The 19,425-nt window shown below is 41.3% G+C and overlaps 1 protein-coding gene across 1 annotated transcript; it reads left to right on the forward strand.

Moving 5' to 3' along the window:
* Nucleotides 1–5,181: 5,181 nt before the first annotated feature.
* Nucleotides 5,182–19,425, forward strand: hoga1 (4-hydroxy-2-oxoglutarate aldolase 1). Its single transcript, XM_071897306.2, has 7 exons — nt 5,182–5,594; nt 6,541–6,669; nt 9,507–9,634; nt 11,132–11,266; nt 13,783–13,879; nt 17,800–17,933; nt 19,257–19,425. The coding sequence occupies exons 1-7, from the start codon at nt 5,381–5,383 to the stop codon at nt 19,404–19,406; spliced, it is 987 nt and encodes a 328-aa protein (XP_071753407.1). The 5' UTR covers nt 5,182–5,380; the 3' UTR covers nt 19,407–19,425.

The raw sequence follows: 19,425 nt of genomic DNA on the forward strand, positions 1-19,425 counted from the left end.
TCATGATAAAATTCTTATTATAGGCTATTCCTATAATAATCCTATAGGGAGTTAAAGTCAGGAAAGGGTTTTAGCCTACTTTATGTTTTGTTTAATCTCCTTTTCCATCACTATAAAATTCCTTTAATATTCCTACGGGGGCTTACAGTGTTTCTATTGTACACTTTTTTCTCTTGTTATCACAATAATATTCCTATTTATTCATATAGTAATTTATAGTGTGTCTGCTACTCAATAGTGAGTTTATAGTGGCCTTATTTTATGATGGTTTCTTTTTTATCTCCTATGGTATTACTATCAGATTTTCTTAAAGTTTTGCAGTGATATTTGTATAGCATCCATCTATCATTAAAGGTTCCTTTTCAAAAGGGCAAATAAACAGTGAAATGACAAATATACATACAAATATTTTCTGTCAAAGGTGAATACCCCGAATTAAATATTTCCTTTATTCAGACTTTAGGTCTTATTATGGATGGCTAAACCTGTTGGCCGACATAACAACCAAGCCCATCCTCCTCTGACTGAATAACAGATTCTGTTTTTCTCAAAACAACGTGGGAACAGATTCACCTCAGTCCTGTCTGACCTTGAACACATCTGACTGGAATGGAAAACAGGAGGAAGAATGCAGACTGTTTCTCTGTTTCTGTTTCTCACTCTCTCTCTCTTTCTCTCTCTCTCTCTCTCCCTCTTTCTCTCTCTCTCTCTCTCTCTCTCTCAGATTCAGATTCAGAAAAAGCTTTATTGGCAGGAATCAATTAACCTAGTACTGAGCGTTGCCAAAGCATATTACAGTAGTACCAGATGAAATAAGGTACAATATAGATGAATATAGGAATTATTGGAAATATATGAATTAAAAATTAAAATTAAAATATAGGAATTCCTAATTATAAAACCTCTATTTTAAAAAGTGTTCATATGATAAATATGATTCTTGTCTGTCTGTCTGTCTGTCTCTCTCTCTCTCTCTCTCTCTCTCTCTCTCTCTCTGTGTGTCCAGTTGGCTCATAGTAACACAGATTAACACCGAGAAAACGCACACACACACACACACACACACACACACAAAGCCATGAAAAATGAACATGTTACTACCTCATATTTGGAGTGGACACTTTGGCTTTAGGACAAACCAACAGAGTTCAAAGGGTCAATGACATAAAGAAGATATCTGTAGGCAGGAGGACTGGATTCAAACTGGTGTTTTCCTCCCTGACATAATACACCATGTGTCCCTGCAGCAGCCATGTGTGCATGAAGAGTCCCGGGGCAACACACTGAGGCCCTGCTGAGTCACTGTGGATGAACCTGAAATGGAAACACACCGGTCAGTCAGAGGTAAATCTCGAAGCATTTAGGCTTACCGTGTTTCAGGGAGGGTTACATGGAAAATATTAAAAGGCTTGTCATTTTCAACACCTTTGGGACAGCAGGCATTTGTGCTAGTTTTTATCACATCAGGTAAAGGCTACATAACGACTTTTTTTTTTTTGAGGGGGAATCTATAAGGAATTGAGAGATGAGAGATGTGAAATGTCTCCAAGTCCTACACTTAAAAAAAAAGAAAGAAAAAGACAAATCAATAAATGGTCACAAGCTTGGCTGCACAGGTTGACAAATATAAACCGTAACATCACAATCCAAGATTGTAGATTAAATTAACATGTTTTCGCTGAAAGATTACAGAAAAAGACATCAGAAATAGTATTTAAAACGTTGGCATGGTGTTTCCAGCTATTTACAGTGGGATTGACACAAAAAAAACATCTGTATAAATAACATCAGCAAAACATCTAGACTGTAAACTTTGTATTTTTATTGGCATGTCCTTGTAAAACTACAGTTCTACTTGTAACCCTAACCCTAGCACTGTGATCAGACTGTGGCTGTTCAGTGTGTCTTCCCACACACACACAACCAGAGTGACTAAGTCTAGAATAGACTGAGTCTAAAATACTGAAGCACCAACCAAAACCAGTCTTTAAACCAATCTGCCATAACACCAGGTATCAATAACACTCCCAGAAATATCGGTTCAGATAACTTTCTAAACTTCAGTCAGACTGCAGCTGTGTGTGACAGCTAACAGCAGACAGCTGATTTCAATAAAACAGCAACTTATCCAGCTGGTTTGCATGGTATTTTTTCTTTTGTGGGAATTTTCCAACTTCCAACACACTAAAAGGAAATGTGCTCACTAGCGCCCCATGGTGGTCACTGATGAACTCCTACTATAAAGGAGGTTAAAGGCATTACTGCACTTTATCCAGAGTGAGTCATAAAGAGTCAGCAGGAGGCTTGGTGTCTGACTGAGGAGAGACTTGAACCTGAGACCTTCCGGTTATGAGACTCTCTGGACCGTCTCTCGTCCTCTGACCCCGGGCTTCACCTGATGAGCTCTTGTTGAATGAAATCCACCTGGTCAGCTGGTTGGAATAATAAAGTTATATAAAGTCCGGCTGACAATACTACACTTTAAAATCAGGGCATGTAGCTGACACTCTTATCTAAAGCCAGCCAGCCAGACAACATACCGGCAGCCGGTGGAATTGAATTGGGGATTTTCTGGTTACAGCTCTCTAACCACTGGACCACACTGCCTGACCAAAGTTCCCAGCTGATAACCTGTTGTTGAATGACATCCACCATGTCAGCTGGGTGAAATAACCGCAGCTCTCTAATAAACACATAGATGCTCTGATACGGAGCCTGCAGTCTCAGGACATTTCTACACTTTACTGACAGATCAAGATCAAGATCAAGATTTCCTTTAATGTCATTGTACAAGTACAACAAAATTGCAATCGCAGCTCCCTGAGTTTGATGCATAACAAACTAAACAATAATCAACAAGTAAATTAATTAAAATAAAATGAATAAAAACTGTGCAAAAATCACAGTGTGCAAAATGTATTGTCAAAAAAAACAAAAAAAAACAACAACCTCAGAGTGACTTAAAAACATTGAGGTGAAGCTGCAGGACTCAAACCTGCAACCCTGTGATTACAAGACAGTCTATTGAAACGAGTCCCACCATGTCAACTGGAAATGCAAATGCTCAAACCTCTTCCACAGACCTCAGATCAGTCCAGAGCTGCAGCCTCCAGCAGGCCGGTGGTGAACAAAGATTGTGAAGCAGTAAGACTCTCCACTCTGGAGTCTGGGATCCAATCCACCAGAGAGAAGTAGCAAGGAGAGCAGGAGACAAGGAGAGTCTTTAACAAGGTGAGTGCTGAAAAAAACAAAATAAAACACTGATATCCTATCCTGCCTCATACTTAAACCTTCAAAATAAAAGCACCAACCAAAATGATATTAAAAAAAACCCACAAAATACATCAACCAAAATGACAACTCAAATAAATTGGGGAAAAAAAAAAAAAACTAAAACAAAATAAAAGCACAAAGCAAAAAAAAAAAAGCACTAAAGGCAAACCAAACAAAAACAACTGAAATGGAAACTCAAACAAAAACCCAAACTGAAATCTAAGACAAAAGCAACAGCTGCAATAAAACTAAAATTTAAATATCTTTAAACAAATCTGAAATTATTTCCACATATATTTATATTCAATTTTCTGTTAAATTATTATTATCATCCTCCTGGTGTTAGTGGAGAGTTTTAGTGTCACCTGATGGTCTAACTGTCACACACCGTACGCACACACACACACACACACACACTGTAGGAGTTGCTGCAAACTACCTGTAGGCTAATTAACCTGTATTCCACACGGGGGCAGTACTGCATAGGACATTAGAGGCTTCCTCAAATCATGACATCATCACCTGCTATAAGTCATATAAAAAAAAAAAAAAACGGCTATTTTTATCAGGCTCACTTTGCTCGAAAATTGAATCATGTCACTTATTAATTAGGAGCATATCACTTGTTACAGCAACGACTTGATCTCGCTAATGTAGGCATGGTAAGTAGTCTTTTTTTCATAATGTTCTTTTTATGTCCTGTGTCTTTATCACTTATAATTTTGTAGCCTATGCCTCTTTTTTAATTTTTATTCACATTTTGTCTCCACATTTTGTCTTCACATTATGTCCTGTGTCTTTATCACTTATAATTTTGTAGCCTATGCCTCTTTTTTAATTTTTATTCACATTTTGTCTCCATTTCCTTATTTATTCATTTATCTTATTGGTTTTTTTAAAGCACATTGTAACGGCTTTTTTTTTTTTTTTTTTTTGGAAAAGTACTATATAAAGTTTATTATTATCATCACCATCATTAGGCTATTATTAGGCTATTATTATTATTATTTGGGTAAGGCTAAGACCTGCATTCCAGCTAGGTCCAAGGAACCATCAAAATTCAATTCAAATCAATTTTATTGTTATTCCACCTGACACAAAGCACAGTGAATAAAGGAGTAAAACAACTATTGTATGTAACACTGTGCCTTGTATTGCCTTCTGCCCATACAGGCAACACAAGGCGCAGTTCAATCAGCAGCAGTCTATAAAAGTGACTGGTGTTACAGTATTAACAGAGTCCAGGATGGTGCAGAGTAAAGTTTAAACTGACTGACTGACTGCATGCATGGGGCATCAGATAGACATGATGCTGCTGGCTGGGTGTAAAGTTCAGACAGGTGAAGAAAAGTTCACTAGTGTGTGTGTGTGTGTGTGTGTGTGTGTGTGTGTGTGTGTGTGTGTGTGTGTGTGTGAATCAGTGAGTTCACCAATATCATGAAAAAACAGGAATCATAGCTCATCAGGAATCAATGCCAAATTAATTCCTTTTCTTTCTATCTATCTATCTATCTACCTAAGGAGTGTCAGTCATTCTTGATTGTCTGAAACAGTGTGTATGACTTTCTTCAGCCCACCAGGTCAGATTTCATTGTTTAACAGCTTGAACCCCCCTACCTGCCTCACTGGCGAAATGACAAAACCATTGGCACTGGTCTCCAAGCACGCGCCATAGAAACCAACTGGTGTGTTTGGCTGGAAAAAAAAAACCTAACTTGCTTTTGGCTGATGAGCCCTAACGATCCTGGGCGGAGCTCGAGGCTACAGCACAGCTTCAACTGTTTTACAGCCTTTAGTTTTTGTCATTTTAACCATTAGCTGTCCAGCCAATTAAAGTTTCAGCCACGCAGTGATCAGTGTGAAGTGAACAGGGGGAAACACGCGCAACGCACTGAGCAGCAGGCAACGTGGCTGCTGCAGCCGGTCCGGCTGTGTGGTTCAGACATTAGGTAACCTGGCCGTAAGTAGGTTAACATAATTTGGGACGGTTTCAAAGTTTGTTCGAAGCACACATTTTGGTCAATATTTACAGAGGGGGGTTAGTGATTAACCGGCAGACCTGCAACATCTGTGATCAGTCCCGGCGCTCCGCACTCTGCGCCGCAAAATGCTCAGCGTCCGGGCTTGGAGAGCTGTGGGTCCGCTGTGCAGGGGAGGTCACCTCACAGTATGGACACGGACCCAGACCCAGACCGCTGCTCCCAGGCTGGACCTCAGCGGTATCTACCCGCCCATCGCCACTCCGTTCACCGCCAAAGAGGACGTGGATTATCAGAAACTAGACGAAAACCTGCAGAAATATGCGCAGATCCCGTTTAAAGGTAACAGGCCAGAGGATTGCTTAACGCAAAGCAGCCTACAGCAGAACATGAGATCACAACACCACATTTATATTGAACAAAAAACGAAATTGCCGTTTTGCATGCTATCTTGCAAGTCCTGACTAGCCCAGGTGAGTGAGTGGTTCCCAAAGTGTGGTGCGATGACCTCCAGGGGTCCGTGAAAGGATACCAGTGGGTCCCCAGCACAGTGAGGAATAGTTTAATTTCACTAGTATTTCTCTCCTAGGGGTTTGGACAGTGAGAGAACCAATGGGGATGAATGTTGTTAATCAAGTTTACAGTACAGACAGTCAGTCAGCTCACTGTCTAGGGAGCCGCCGAGGAGACAAAGTTCACAACCGAGGAAAAAACGCAAAGCTACCTCCAGGCCTGTAGGCAGTATGGAGGGAGTGTGTCGCCCCCTGGTGAATCCCCATGGTAACTGCAGTTTACCCAGGAGTTTCTGTTGCAAAGATAAGATGTCACTTTATTAATTAAGCCCAGTCTGCTACTACTACTACTGCTCTTACGACTTCTACAATTACTACTACTACTACTACTAATGCTTCTATTACTACTACTACTACAATTACTACTACTACTACTACTTTGATTACTACAATTACTACTACTGTTATTACTGACTACTGCTGTCACTACTACTACTAAGACCATTAATGATAGTACATTGTACATATTACTGATATTAATTGTAATATTAATACAAAGTGCTTTACAAGATAAAATATGAGAGCAAAAATTTGAATATGTGAACAATAAGTGAAGAAGAAAAATAATAAAATACTAAAGTGCAACATTCACAGTCTTCTGCTGCTGGGCAGTGAGCAGCCTTGCTCAAGGCAACTTCAACGACAGCTACTGGCGGAGGGGAAAGTGGTGATGATGATCGTGTGTGTGTGTGTGTGTGTGTGTGTGTGTGTTCCAGGTCTGGTGGTGCAGGGCTCCAACGGTGAGTATCCCTTCCTGACGGAGGAGGAGAGGGTGGAGGTGGTGAGGAGGGTGAGACGCTGCCTGCCGGCCAACAAGCTGCTCATGGCCGGATCCGGCTGTGAATGTAAGTGTGTGTGTGTGTGAGGGTGTGAGGGTGTTTGAGCACTGCATGTGCTAAAGAACAGAGATTATATGAAGCGTCTCATTCCAAAACACTACTGCTGTCATTACTACTCCTACCAAAACTACTAAATGTTGTTATGGTTTCTAAGGTAAGGGTCCCGCATAGATAATAGTGTCACTAATTTACAATAATGAGTTTGCTTTCATGTCAGTAATTATGTGTCTTGTCAAAACGTGTCATATTTTTCGAATGAGGTCTCAATGTGCAAGGCAACTCTTCAACACCAGAAAAACTGACACATACTGTGACACAATTATTGCATGGAAATGAAACTCATCATGGAAACACATCAAAACACATGAGAAGATATTAGCTACTGCAAGAACTTTGAGAGTAATTAATTATCTAAAAATGGATAATATCATTTTTTAGAATGAAACGCTTCATATTTTTCCCCCAACAATTAAACTCATTAAACTCTGAGTCTCTTTAGTTGAAGTACGTTACCAATCAAACGTTTGCACACACATTTTTCTTTATTTTTATTATTTGTCACATTTTAGAATAACAGTAAAGACATCAAAACTATGAAATAACACAAATGGAATTATGCAGCGACCAAAAAAGTGTTAAACAAATCAAAACTATCTTATATTTTAGATTCTTTGCCTTGATGGAAAGGCTTTGGAAAGAAATTCATACATAGGATCAACTTCACTATTTATATTTGTCTAAGAAACACATTTCAAGCATTTAAGCAGAAGCCTTTAGATCAAAATGGCTTTAAGAGAATGAGAAACACAGAACATTCACTCAGGTTTGAATGAGATAATTGTATTGATTCCTGAAAATTGATCAAGAAAAAACTGCAGCAAAGAGTAAAGGTGTAGATTGGAGGGGGAGATTTCAAAGGTATGAAAGGATAAAGATAAAAACAATAAAACTTAAAAACATGGCACATATCTCATATTTAATTGCTAGAATATACATTTCTCCAGGATATCTATCCACATATCGACAGATCTGCAGATATCGCTGATGATTCAGATTCCCGTGCAAATCTGCATCATCGACTCGCCATATGTTTCCAATATGGATTTTAGCGACCTTGGTTTTGAGCCCATTCTGAGCCTGTATGGCGTCATTAATTTTCATGGGCTGATAATTGAAGTCAAATAGAGTCTATAATAGAGTTTTATTAGCTTGTAGAGCCGTTCAGTTCTGTAGCTTAATGAAGGCTCAGAGCGAAGAGACGTACTGTAACACACTCCACCTTCCCTCTTCCTCCCCTACATGCTCCTGCTGTCAAAACCTCCTGGGATCTTACTTCATAATTATTTCATATATATTTATTACATGAATATTCTAGAGACACGGGAATATTTGTTACATAAATTGTCTGGGCGCTGTGGCTCGTCCCTGTTTATAATGCTGCTGATGTAGAACTGTAAGTCGCTCTGGATGAGAGCGTCGGCTAAATGCCCCAAATGAAAATGTAAATGTAAACTTGTTTATTTACATATGTGGAAGCAGGATTTAAATCCAGCATTAATGTTATTGCCTTTTTTCTCTTCGTTTTCTCATTTGTCACTGTTTGGTATTCAGTCTGTTTTCTGCTCTCTCCTCCGGTCTTCATCCCTCACTCTCTCTTTTCTCTCTCCTCCTCTTTTCATAAGCTACGTGTATAAAAACTGTGACCAAGTTTTCATTCCGTTTATGAAGTGGGAGAGAGAAGACATATTTAAAACAGCTGACAGAGTATGAATGGAGCCTGTGTATATATAAATACGTGTGTGTGTGTGTGTGTGTGTGTGGCCATGGCTTTTTATTACCTGTGTTAATTGTATTCCTATTCCTATACTCATCCCCTCCACACACGCATATATGTCATTTTTATTTTATTTTATTCTATACTGTATATAGTATACACACACCCATATTCACACATTCCCACGTATATACAGGTATGTATGTGTGAGCATATAAAAGAAAGACAGAAAAGAAATATAATAAAATGAAATAAAAGTGTGTGGGGGAGGGGATGAGTATAGGAATAGGAATACAATTAACACAGGTAATAAATAGCATGGCCACATCAGGTGCTTCAGTACACACTACATACAAATTCTATGCATTAAGAAACATACAGTATGAACTCAAGCAACAACAACAAAAAAAAAATATATATACACTGTATACATATAACAAATGCAAACAGATTAAATGGCCTCAATAAGTAATTATCCATATATAACATTTTATTAGGGCTGGACATTCAGTATAATCATTTACACTTTATCTAGACAAAAGGTTTTTGACTGAAATGTCAGTGTAGATGAAACCTGTGTGTGTGTGTGTGTGCTCAGCAGTGGTGGAAAAAGTACTCAAATCATTTACTTAAGTAAAACCATAAAAATACTCCAGTAAAAGTAAAAGTCCTGTGCTCAGAGTAAAGGAAAAGTATAGAAGTATTATCAGTAAAATGTACTGAAGTATCAAAAGTAAAAGTCCTCATTCTTTCAGTGTTAAATTATTGAAGCATGAACCTGTCAGAAGTATTTTAATGTTGTCGGTCTAACTGCTCCATATACTGTTGGGGAGTTTAAACTCTAACAATGCAACATATTTTATGAGTTTATCGTATGTTTTGCATGTAAAACCTTATTCTGCGAAGTAACTAGTAACTCCAGCCGGCAGACAGATGTAGTGGAGGAAAAAGTAGAAAGTCTCACAAAATGGAAATACTCAAGTAAAGTAAGTAAAATACTGAAGCAGTACCTCAGAACTGTACTGAAGTGCAGGACTTGAGTAACTGAAGCTCCTCTGCCTCCGCCCAGCCACCGGCGCCACGGTCCGGATGACGGAGCGGATGGCGCGCGCCGGAGCCGACGCCGTCCTCGTCGTAACGCCGTGTTTCTACAAGGGCAAGATGGACAGCCGCGCTTTGATCCAGCACTTCACACAGGTCAGCTTACACACACACACACACACACACACACACACACACCAACACAGTGAAATGAGCTGCAACTCTGAGACGCAGATTACATTACGTGGACACAAATTATGTGAAGATTACGTTTCTCCATAATGAAAAGATTTTGTGACAACAGCAGGAATTGGACTCAACATTTTCACCTGTTTGTCACATGAAAGGTTTAGCTAATGGTTCAGTTTAGGCAGCAAAAACAGATTGGGGTTAGGTTAAGGCTTTGCTCATGGTTAAATAAGAAAAACTTTTACCCAAAATAAAAACTTCTCTCCCAGTAGAAAACTTGTCAAACTTATCAAACTCATTATGTACAAATTTTGTGCTCATTCACAAAATTTCATTAGACCACCCACTTTCATACATACAGGCAATCAGTCCATTTACTTTACCTTTTTGTTTTCAAAATTCAACCAACCTCCAGTATTGTTTTTTAACCATCAGGGAAGGTTTGCTGAGCATTTGCACTCTTTCGCCGCAGCGTCCTGCTTTACATTCACACACATCCTCACATTCACACCTGGCAGCTGCCAGTATACTTCAGTGGTTCAGGGTCACAAGATAATTTTTTTTTTTTTTTTGGGGGGGGGGGTCGCGAGATGATTTATGGGATAGGAAAAACTATACCATACTATATATTATCTATACAAATATATTATCAAGTCGATTTTTCTCAAATTTATTGTGAAATACTAGTCAGCCTCTAGGCCTCCCATCCTGAAAAGGTCAAATCATTCTTTGGTTGAACTGTTCACCACCTGTGACAGCATTGCTTCATTTTCAGGGGTCACCAGCCAAAAAAGTTGAGAACCACTGGTCTACTGGTGGCCAAAGTCGGGGGTTACGTGTCTTGCTGAAGGGCACCTCAGCAGGGATTGTTGAGCGAGGGGAAAGCATTTCTCATTCACTTTCCCCACCCACATTTTCCTAGCCAGTCTGGGATTTGATTCCAGTCACAGCCAGCTTCTCTCACCATGAGGCTGTTAATTGTCATGTAGTGTGTTGATGATTTTCACAGATATTTCTCAGCAGTTGTCTCGCTGTCTTGTTGTTTCCCAACATAGTCTCGCGAGGCCAGACCAACATCAGCCAAATCTGATTTATAGCTGCAATAACCAAAATGTTCTGACCACTAGAGGGCGACAGAAACCGCAACACATTTGTAAATAACACACAGCAAAGCCACTGCACTACGGAGGCCTACGAAGGACATGCATTGCAAAGCATCATGCATAAAGCCTAATATATTGGATATTGGTTTATATCATTATGTCTCAATGAAATCTCCACATAGCACACATTAGTTTCAGGATTGGTTAGAAGGTTGCAGGTTTAACAGGGTTTCTCGCTCGCATATTAAACCCTTATAGAGGTTGTGCTCAGCATCGCTCCACAGTAGCTGTCGAGGGAGCGGACAGTGTTATTCCGGGGTTGTACCCAGGTCTCTCTGCCCCCCCCCCCCCCCCCCTGCAGGTGGCCGACAGCAGCGCGGTGCCGGTGGTCCTGTACAGCGTGCCGGCGAACACGGGGCTGGAGCTGCCGCTGGACGCTGTGCTCCGCCTGGCCCAGCACCCCAACATCCTGGGCCTCAAGGACAGCGGAGGAGACGTAAGCATTCAGAATCTCTTTTTTCTCCAAGTACAGGGAAGGAATCTGGAATTTGTACAGTAAAGGACTTAGTTTTAACGGCTTTGGTGCAGAGACAGCTAAGACATACATTCAGACAGGAAGCAAGACAGATTTTTGCTTTACTTCCATGAGTTTTATCAACTGACTTCGCTGGTAAGTGAATTTGGCGTGACGACATGCAAGCAGGTTAAAAACATGTGACACAACCAAGGATGTTATAGTTAACTGAAACTAAAACTGTAGGCATGAAATATAGGTATGAAAAAACATTTTAGTAAACTGAAATCAAAATAAAAACTAAAAATGAAACTAAACAGAAAGTCTCCTGAAATAAAATCATAATGAACCTTTTGATTATCCTATCATTTTTGCTGTTAGTTTTCCCAAGAAAAAAAAAAAAAAACATTTGTGAAGTGTGAAGTTTTTCTGTATTTATTCTTCCTTGTCACTTTAATTAATGTCTTACATTTTTGTGACAAAGAAAAAAAAGTCATTAGTGTTAATATGTCACATTTCATGTGTTCATGACATTTTATTTGGATGTGTGTTGCTCAGAGGTAACTATAAATGCTCCTGCCTCTGCAGGGATAAACAGAGGTAGGCGTTGTAATTATTTCAGTAACACAGGATAATTGTTTGGACTGAACAGAGGGGCGATGCGTTAAAGGAGGATAATTGTTTGTTTTTAACAGAAGGGTTCAGTTCAATCAATGTGCAAATGCCTTCACAGAACGTTCTCTGGATTCAGTCAGTCGGTGTGTGGACGGCTGCTTGAAGCGCAGCAGCCGATGTGTGTGTGTGCAGCAGCGAGCGTCGGAGGAATAAGATGAGAGGAGGAATCAAGAGATAAGATGAAACTTTAATGATCCCTGTGGGGAAATTGGGCCGTTGCTGCAAAAATCTTAAGTACATGATGAGTGCATTCAACATTTACATTACGTTTCACCAAAATTGAACGGTGCAAACTTTTTGACAAGAAAATAACCGCCAGAGCTTATGAAGCACTTAAGAAGACAAGTTTATGGAATTAATGGATTTTAAGATACTGTCTCCTGTCCTCACAATACTTTCTGTTGGATTAATAACAATTACATCTGATTCCTTAAAGTAATAATCCACAACATTTTCTTAAAAATAGATGACCATTTTGCTACTCTCTATCACCGATTCTCTAACACAACAGTGATCCAACCTACAGTATATCCAATTCATGAAAGCTTTTGCTGTTCTAAACAGCCCAGACGCACAGGAAGTGATGCGTTTTACGTTTCCAGTTGGCTTGTAAGAAACAGAAGAAGAAGAACTGGGTAGTTAGCATGAGCAGCGATAGCCACCATGGCTGAGCAGACAAAGAAAAGAGAAACTCAAACTGCATCAACAGAAAACCCAAGCTCCGCCCACACTGTTTGATTGACAGGTGATCTGTGGGAAGTGCAGTGCAGAAACACCACAGTGAGGCTGAGGGACAAAGATGGAGAATAAATAAAAAAAAGAATCTTTAACATTTCAATATAGAAGAATTAACAGCATCAGGATGCAAACGAATACAGACAGAAACTTTTCGCACCACATGGCGAATTAGAGATTATGTTTATGAGTTTCTCCAGGATAATAGGTGATGATAATGAGGCTAATAATAAAGGCTAATGGGTAATAATGAGTATTTTTCTACCACTGGGGTGGACAGTAGCCTCTGCTGTGATGTTATTTTTCCAGCGGAGAGAGCTGTATATCTAAATAGCCGGGGTACTCAGGCTTTCATGAGTGCCCAGCAGGAGCTCTTATAATAAGCTGATTGATTGACTGATCAATTACAGTGCTGTGTGTTTGAAATGACTGATAGGGGGAGACTGACTGACACCCGGTGGTTAAAAATAGACCCTCCCCAGCCGCGGCGATGGAGACCGAAACCGGAGGCTGGAGGTTTTCCCTGCGGAGTTTCATCTTCATGTGGAGGAGAGTTGGGGGAGGAAAAAAGGAGTCGTCTTTCGCTCCCTTTGAACATTTGAACATTTCAGGTTTATTTGGATACGGCCCTTCACATCCGGATTGACAAAAGAGAATGAAAAAAGGCAAACAAAATAGGGAGCCTATCAATTATTCATGAGCCTCTCCCATCCTCCTCCTCCTTTTGAAGTTGCCTCCTCTTTTTTGTTCTCACTTGGGACTTGTCTATATTTTCTCTCTCTCTCTCTCTTCATCTCTCTCTTCATCTCTCTCTCTCTCTCCCTCTCTCTTTCTCCCTCACCACCTCTCTCCCCCCCAAAAAAAACTTCAATCCTGTGAAGAGTCAATGCTCGTCTCAATTTGAGCGATTTGTTTACCTTGTGAGATGTTGGGTTTGTCGTTCGCTCTGTGACGGCCCCCCCTGGGACTGAAATATTATCAGATATTAGTCCTGACAGCAGGGAGGAGTGATGACAATGAAACGCTCCTCTTTTTACCTTCTTCTCTCTCTCTCTCTCTGTCTCTTTCCCTTTTTATCCATTCCTCAGATCACACGGATCGGCCTGATTGTTCACAAAACCAGAACGCAGGATTTCCAGGTGCTGGCCGGCTCAGCGGGGTTTCTCATGGCCGCCTATTGTGTCGGTAAGAACCGTGAAACAGAAGACTAACCGCTCTGTAGTTCCTCACCGGGAGGGATCACTGCCTGCAAGTGCAATCACACCTCCGGTTTGTTTTCTTTGGTCTGAATCAGAGTGGAAAAGTTGACTTTGTTGCATATTTGTATGCGGTTGATTTAGGTTCACGCTGCAGAATTGCAAACAAACCAGATCTTGTAAACAAAAGTCACATGACTCACAAGTAGCTTGTTTATGGGACAGAGTTTGGTAATCCTGGTCATCCTGCCAGGTTAGAGATTTTGGCGGTAGAGGAGTCAAAACCACAGAACTTGAATGGATAGAACGGCCCTTCCATTGTTTGCCATGGTAATTGGGCTAGCACAGCATAAAATGGCAATTATGGAATTTTAAGGGTTAGTTGCTATGGCGACAACACGGTCTGGGCATTAAAGCCGTAAAGTCCGTCATACTTGCTTGAGAACTGAGCAGATGAGTCTCTTAGCGACGAGGCTAACGTAGCTTTATCACAGACTGTACTTCTCTCTCTAGCTCTTCTAGTCAACATTAGCATGTTAGCAATCCATGGCAGCAAGGAGACAGAGAAGCTGCTCTGGTTCTTGTTATAAAACCTCTCACCTGTTGCTGTAAGTCGGTTTATACAGAAGCTATATTGCCCAACGGTTCACATAAAAATGGCCGCCGCTCCGACCGTCCTGGAACATTGATTTAAATGGGAATGACCATTCTATCTATTCAAGTTCTGTGGTCAAAACAAGTCTGACTCTGTAATGCATGATGGACTTGTCTGCGCTCTTTGCTGTAATTTCCCCTCTCTGGTGTTCATACTAGGTAAGAACACATGAAGAAATAGCTGAATATGAGCAGTTTGTTCTGCTAGGCTTTCTGAGCATGAGGAACTGGCTATCAGATGTCAACATCAGTCTCCTTAGACCCATAATCCCTTGCGTTTTGGAGTTGTTTCCTCTAGTTGGTTGGATTACGTTCTCTTAGCGAATACCTTAGTTCTCTTGTTAGAGGACTGAGACTCGCGTTTCGGTGCCGTTATTTGGTCGTTAATGAGATAAAAAATGTAATTAAATGATTGATGTTTGTCTGATTATACTGTAAGAAAAGTTGATATAATGGATTTATAATCTGCTTGTTATGCATCACAATGCACTTCAGGTACAGTGTTTCTATATTTTTTCCCCCTTAATTTATCCAGAGAGTGTTTTTACTGAAGGTGAATGTTCCTCCTCATCATCAACCTGCTTCATAGCGTTCATAGCGTTACACATATTCAAACCCGGTGGGGGTCGAGTGTCTCTGGGATTGGAACCAGCAACCCCTCCGGACCTGAGCTTGCTTCTGTGTCGTTAGCTTACCGGCACACCAGAGAGAAACAAGTTTTGTCCGATTTCGTTCCAGCCACAGTCGCGTTTCGCCTCACGACTAGAGAAGATGCTGTAGACGCCGGCGGATGTGATGCTGTGATGAATTATGATGTGAGCTATTCTGAATTCTCCTGTATAACTCACCTGCTTGGTATGTCAGCCACGTTCGATGTACTGTAAGCACGGATTAGATAACACATTGGGGGATAGGCATCAATACGATGCTCAGGAACCTAATGAGTCATGTTCTCCCTCTCACAGCCCTGTCAAACACACCGTCACACACACACACACACACACACACGTCTCTGATCTCTGCTCCGACGTGTTCTCATCTCCATAACTGAAATATGGGAGTAATTGGCTGTATGTGTGTGTGTGTGTGTGTGTGCGCGCACGTGCTTGTGTACTGTATGTATGGGAGTGAGTGAGAGGTAGTGTGTGTGTGTGTGTGTGTGTGTGTGTGTGTGTGTGTGGGAGACTGAGTGACTGACACAGCTGATGCAGTGCGAGGATCTGCAGAAAGATGGAGTAACAACACTGATAGATTGATGTGATAATATGTCCACATTGTTAGTGTGTGTGTGTGTGTGTGTGTGTTTGATGAAGTTTTGATGTCTGAATTCGCACTCTCAGAACAGCCCCCCCACCCCACCCTCCCTCCACTTCCCTGTTCCACCCTCAGGATGCTGAAGGGGGCGGGCCGTCTGTCTGTCAATCAAAACATCCAAATGGAACGCGAGGGCCTTAAAAGCTGTCACGGGGGGGGGGGGTCTGCTGGCCTGTCAATCACCAGCGTTAAGGCAAGCTCTCCCCGCGCTGCTGTCAGCGGTTTGATCTGCGCGGCGGCGGGCCAGAGAGCAGGCCTGCTGCCTCTGTGGAATCAGACAGCAGATCCACCGATCAGTAGCCGCCGCCTCGCCGCGCCTCGACAACAGCTCCAAGGCCGCGGGGGCCGGCTCGCCGCAGTCTGCATTTTCCACCAGCAGACAATAGACGATGAGATGTCACACTGAAAGGCGACGCCGCCTTGCCGGCTGACAACAAGCTGTTATTGAATCTTGCTCTGTAAATAAAAAGCCTGTGTCATATACCTACCCATCTGTCAGGGAGGCAGGCAAACGAGAAAGAACGCCGGCGGGCTACACTTGTTCATTATTCAGATGCTGCAAAATGTTCATGTTTGATAATGTATAGTGTATTGGTGGTAAATCATTTATGGCTGTGTGTTGACAATAGGATTGTAACTCCTAGGAGAGTAGTGGATGCGAGTTTAGCTTATAATCAGCTAGAAGATGTGTCTTAGTCCATCCTGTTTCTTATTATCTGGGTATCGGATCTTTATACTCTACACCAATTTAACAATATGTTCATAAAACTCCACAAGGCTCAGGCTTACTACACGCATTTCCAACTTACTATTATCTGATGGGTTTTTGTTCCATTTGCATTGCTGGACTATATAACACACCGCTGTTGTTGTGTGAAAACCTCATTACTCAATCAATGTTAGTGAGTTTAATGTTTTCACATCAGTTGAAGGATGATTCCTCTTTTGTTTGAGAAAGCTCTCCGACCTCTTGGGGCTTATGAAACGCTTTCAAATCCCCAGTGGATAAATTCAAAAGTGCATTGTCATCCAGCTAAAGACGAGGCCGCCTCTAGTTTAATGCTCCCAGAAGACAGTGTTGATGTCAGTGACTGTATGAAACATTCTTTATACGACGCGTCATCTGAAAAACACTGTCTTTTGTGCTTTTGCGCATTGTTGTATCTTGTTTGTTTGCGACTCTTAATGCTTTTCTTGAGGCTGCTCTCTTGGCTAGGTCTCCCTTGAAAAAGAAATTCTTAATCTCAGTGGGTCCAACCAGATTAAATGAAGGTTATATACAGATAAGAATTTTCAGCACACAAATAAGGCCTCAGATCGACTTAATAGTGTATGATGACAAGACTGGCTGCAGTTTCACCTGTGTGTATCCGGTGTTTATTATGTCCTGCCACCATGGTACATGGTGTGTGGGACATTATGTCGTCATGGTGGCGTCTGTCTGTCTGTCTGTCTGTCTGTCTGTCTGTCTGTCTGTAGACAAATTCTCGTGAATGCAATAACAATACATGATAAAAACTTATAATATGATTCGATTTTGGAGTTCATATTAATACCACCCATATATTATGTGAAGACATGCTAATGGATCATGGAGAAGATTTCCCACCAATGATCATACATGACAGAATTTAATTTTGTAAATCTACGGTGTCTCAATCAGAGCAGATAGGAGGCTCTTCTCTGTCCACCTTGCGATTTAGGCTGATAAGATGGGTGGATTTTAACAGTAAAATCTTCTCTCTCTACTGCAGTTTTCAAGAGTAACTAAACACCAAACCCAAATCTGTGTAAATCCTTACATCTCATGGTAAAAAGCATGCTACTGAAATTGCCATCTGCTATTGGCTGATCTCAGATGTCACCTTCTATAGAGAAGAACAAGTTTTCTATCTTTTATATTCACCTCCTTTAACTGTTGACGGTCCGGTGTGTGTCCAGGTGCGGTGGGCGGTGTGTGTGCGCTGGCCAATGTGCTGGGCCGGGAGGTGTGTGAGCTGGAGCGGCTGTGTGTGTCCGGTCGCTGGGAGGAAGCCAGAGCCATGCAGCAACGCCTCATCGAGCCCAACGCCGCCGTGAGTAACATCTGCCGTTATGCTTTCAGCCACGGCAACTTAGCAAAGCTTCTCGACCTGCTCAGCCTGCGACTCGATCCCACAAACAACAGACTGAAGTTCTACAAATATTTCTCTGAGGCAGAGCTGCTCTGGAGCCAGAAATAATTTTACTGGTACAATCCTCAATGGGCGGAGCCAAAGAACCACAGTTTCTCTAAAAAACGTTAGACTGAAGCTCAGTGAAAAAGTACTAACTGAAAAGATACTAACTGAAAAAATACAATCTATCCATACTAATTTATCTAGGTTAGCTAGTTAGCTAGCCGACCTTCAAGTTCAAACTAGCCATATTAGCCTATAGCTATCTAGGTAAGCTAGTAGCTAGCTGTTGACCTTCAACATCATGAATGCCATGGTCATGACTGAATGAAAAAAATTAGTCATTGCTATTTATATGTTTTATTTATTTTTTGACCAGAGTTCCTTCCTTGCCATTCAACTAACTAATGTTAACTTGCACTCCGAAAAACTGTGGTGCTTTGGCTCCGCCCATTGAGGTTTAACTTAGCCAATGACTTTATTTCTGCCTCAAAGAAATGTTTGTATAACTAAAACTCCAATCTGCTCAAAAGTGAAGCAATGCCTACTTGCGATCCCTCTGTTGCAATGGCTTTTATTTTCCCTTTTATTTTTACTTTATCAATTATTGATAGATGAAAACCTTATATCTGCAAATGATCAACTTTTTCACAAAATGGAAATTGAAATAAGAATTTCAAAGTGGGATATCCACCATTTGAAAAAAATAACATCGATGTTGACAAATGATAGACAGCACAAAATTAACACAAATGACGGTACTTTTTAAAGGATAGAAAGCCATTCTCAGCCTTAGATCACGTCTTAGTCTACTAGTGGCAGTTAATTTAAGATCTATGAGGAACCAGCACCTCATAATCTGCCACTTCCGGATAGAAACATGCTTGTGAGCGCGGTGGCATTTAACAGACCTTATGAATGCTATATAGAGAAGCAGCATCAAACCACCTTACAACCACTAGGCCGACCTACACTCTGATATAAGGTGACACATGGTCGAGGTGTAAGTCAGTAGAAAAATATCGAGTCGTAAACGTGGCTGATTGCAGTAGATTTAACTCTGCATATAACCTGCTCATTAGGGGTTAGACGGGTAACAGCTAGATATCAATAATCAAACACATCATCTCCCTTTTGTCATAAAGCCATTCACAATGTGTTAGGAGAAATACGAGCGATGTGTCTTTGAACCAGCCTGCAGTTCTGATGGTATGGAGGCTGACTGGAGCGCTATGTTGCTAGGTGACCAGGAAGTTGGGAGTGCCCGCCCTCAAGCAGGCGATGGAGTGGTTCGGTTTCCACGGCGGCGCCTGTCGATCACCTCTTCAGCCACTCACGGAGGCCGAGGTTCAGCAGCTGAGGCGGGACTTCTCCTCCAATGGCTGGCTGTGAGGAGAGTGTGAATGTGTGT

The sequence above is a fragment of the Centroberyx gerrardi genome, chromosome 3 (assembly GCF_048128805.1).
Source record: "Centroberyx gerrardi isolate f3 chromosome 3, fCenGer3.hap1.cur.20231027, whole genome shotgun sequence".
NCBI lineage: Eukaryota > Metazoa > Chordata > Actinopteri > Beryciformes > Berycidae > Centroberyx > Centroberyx gerrardi.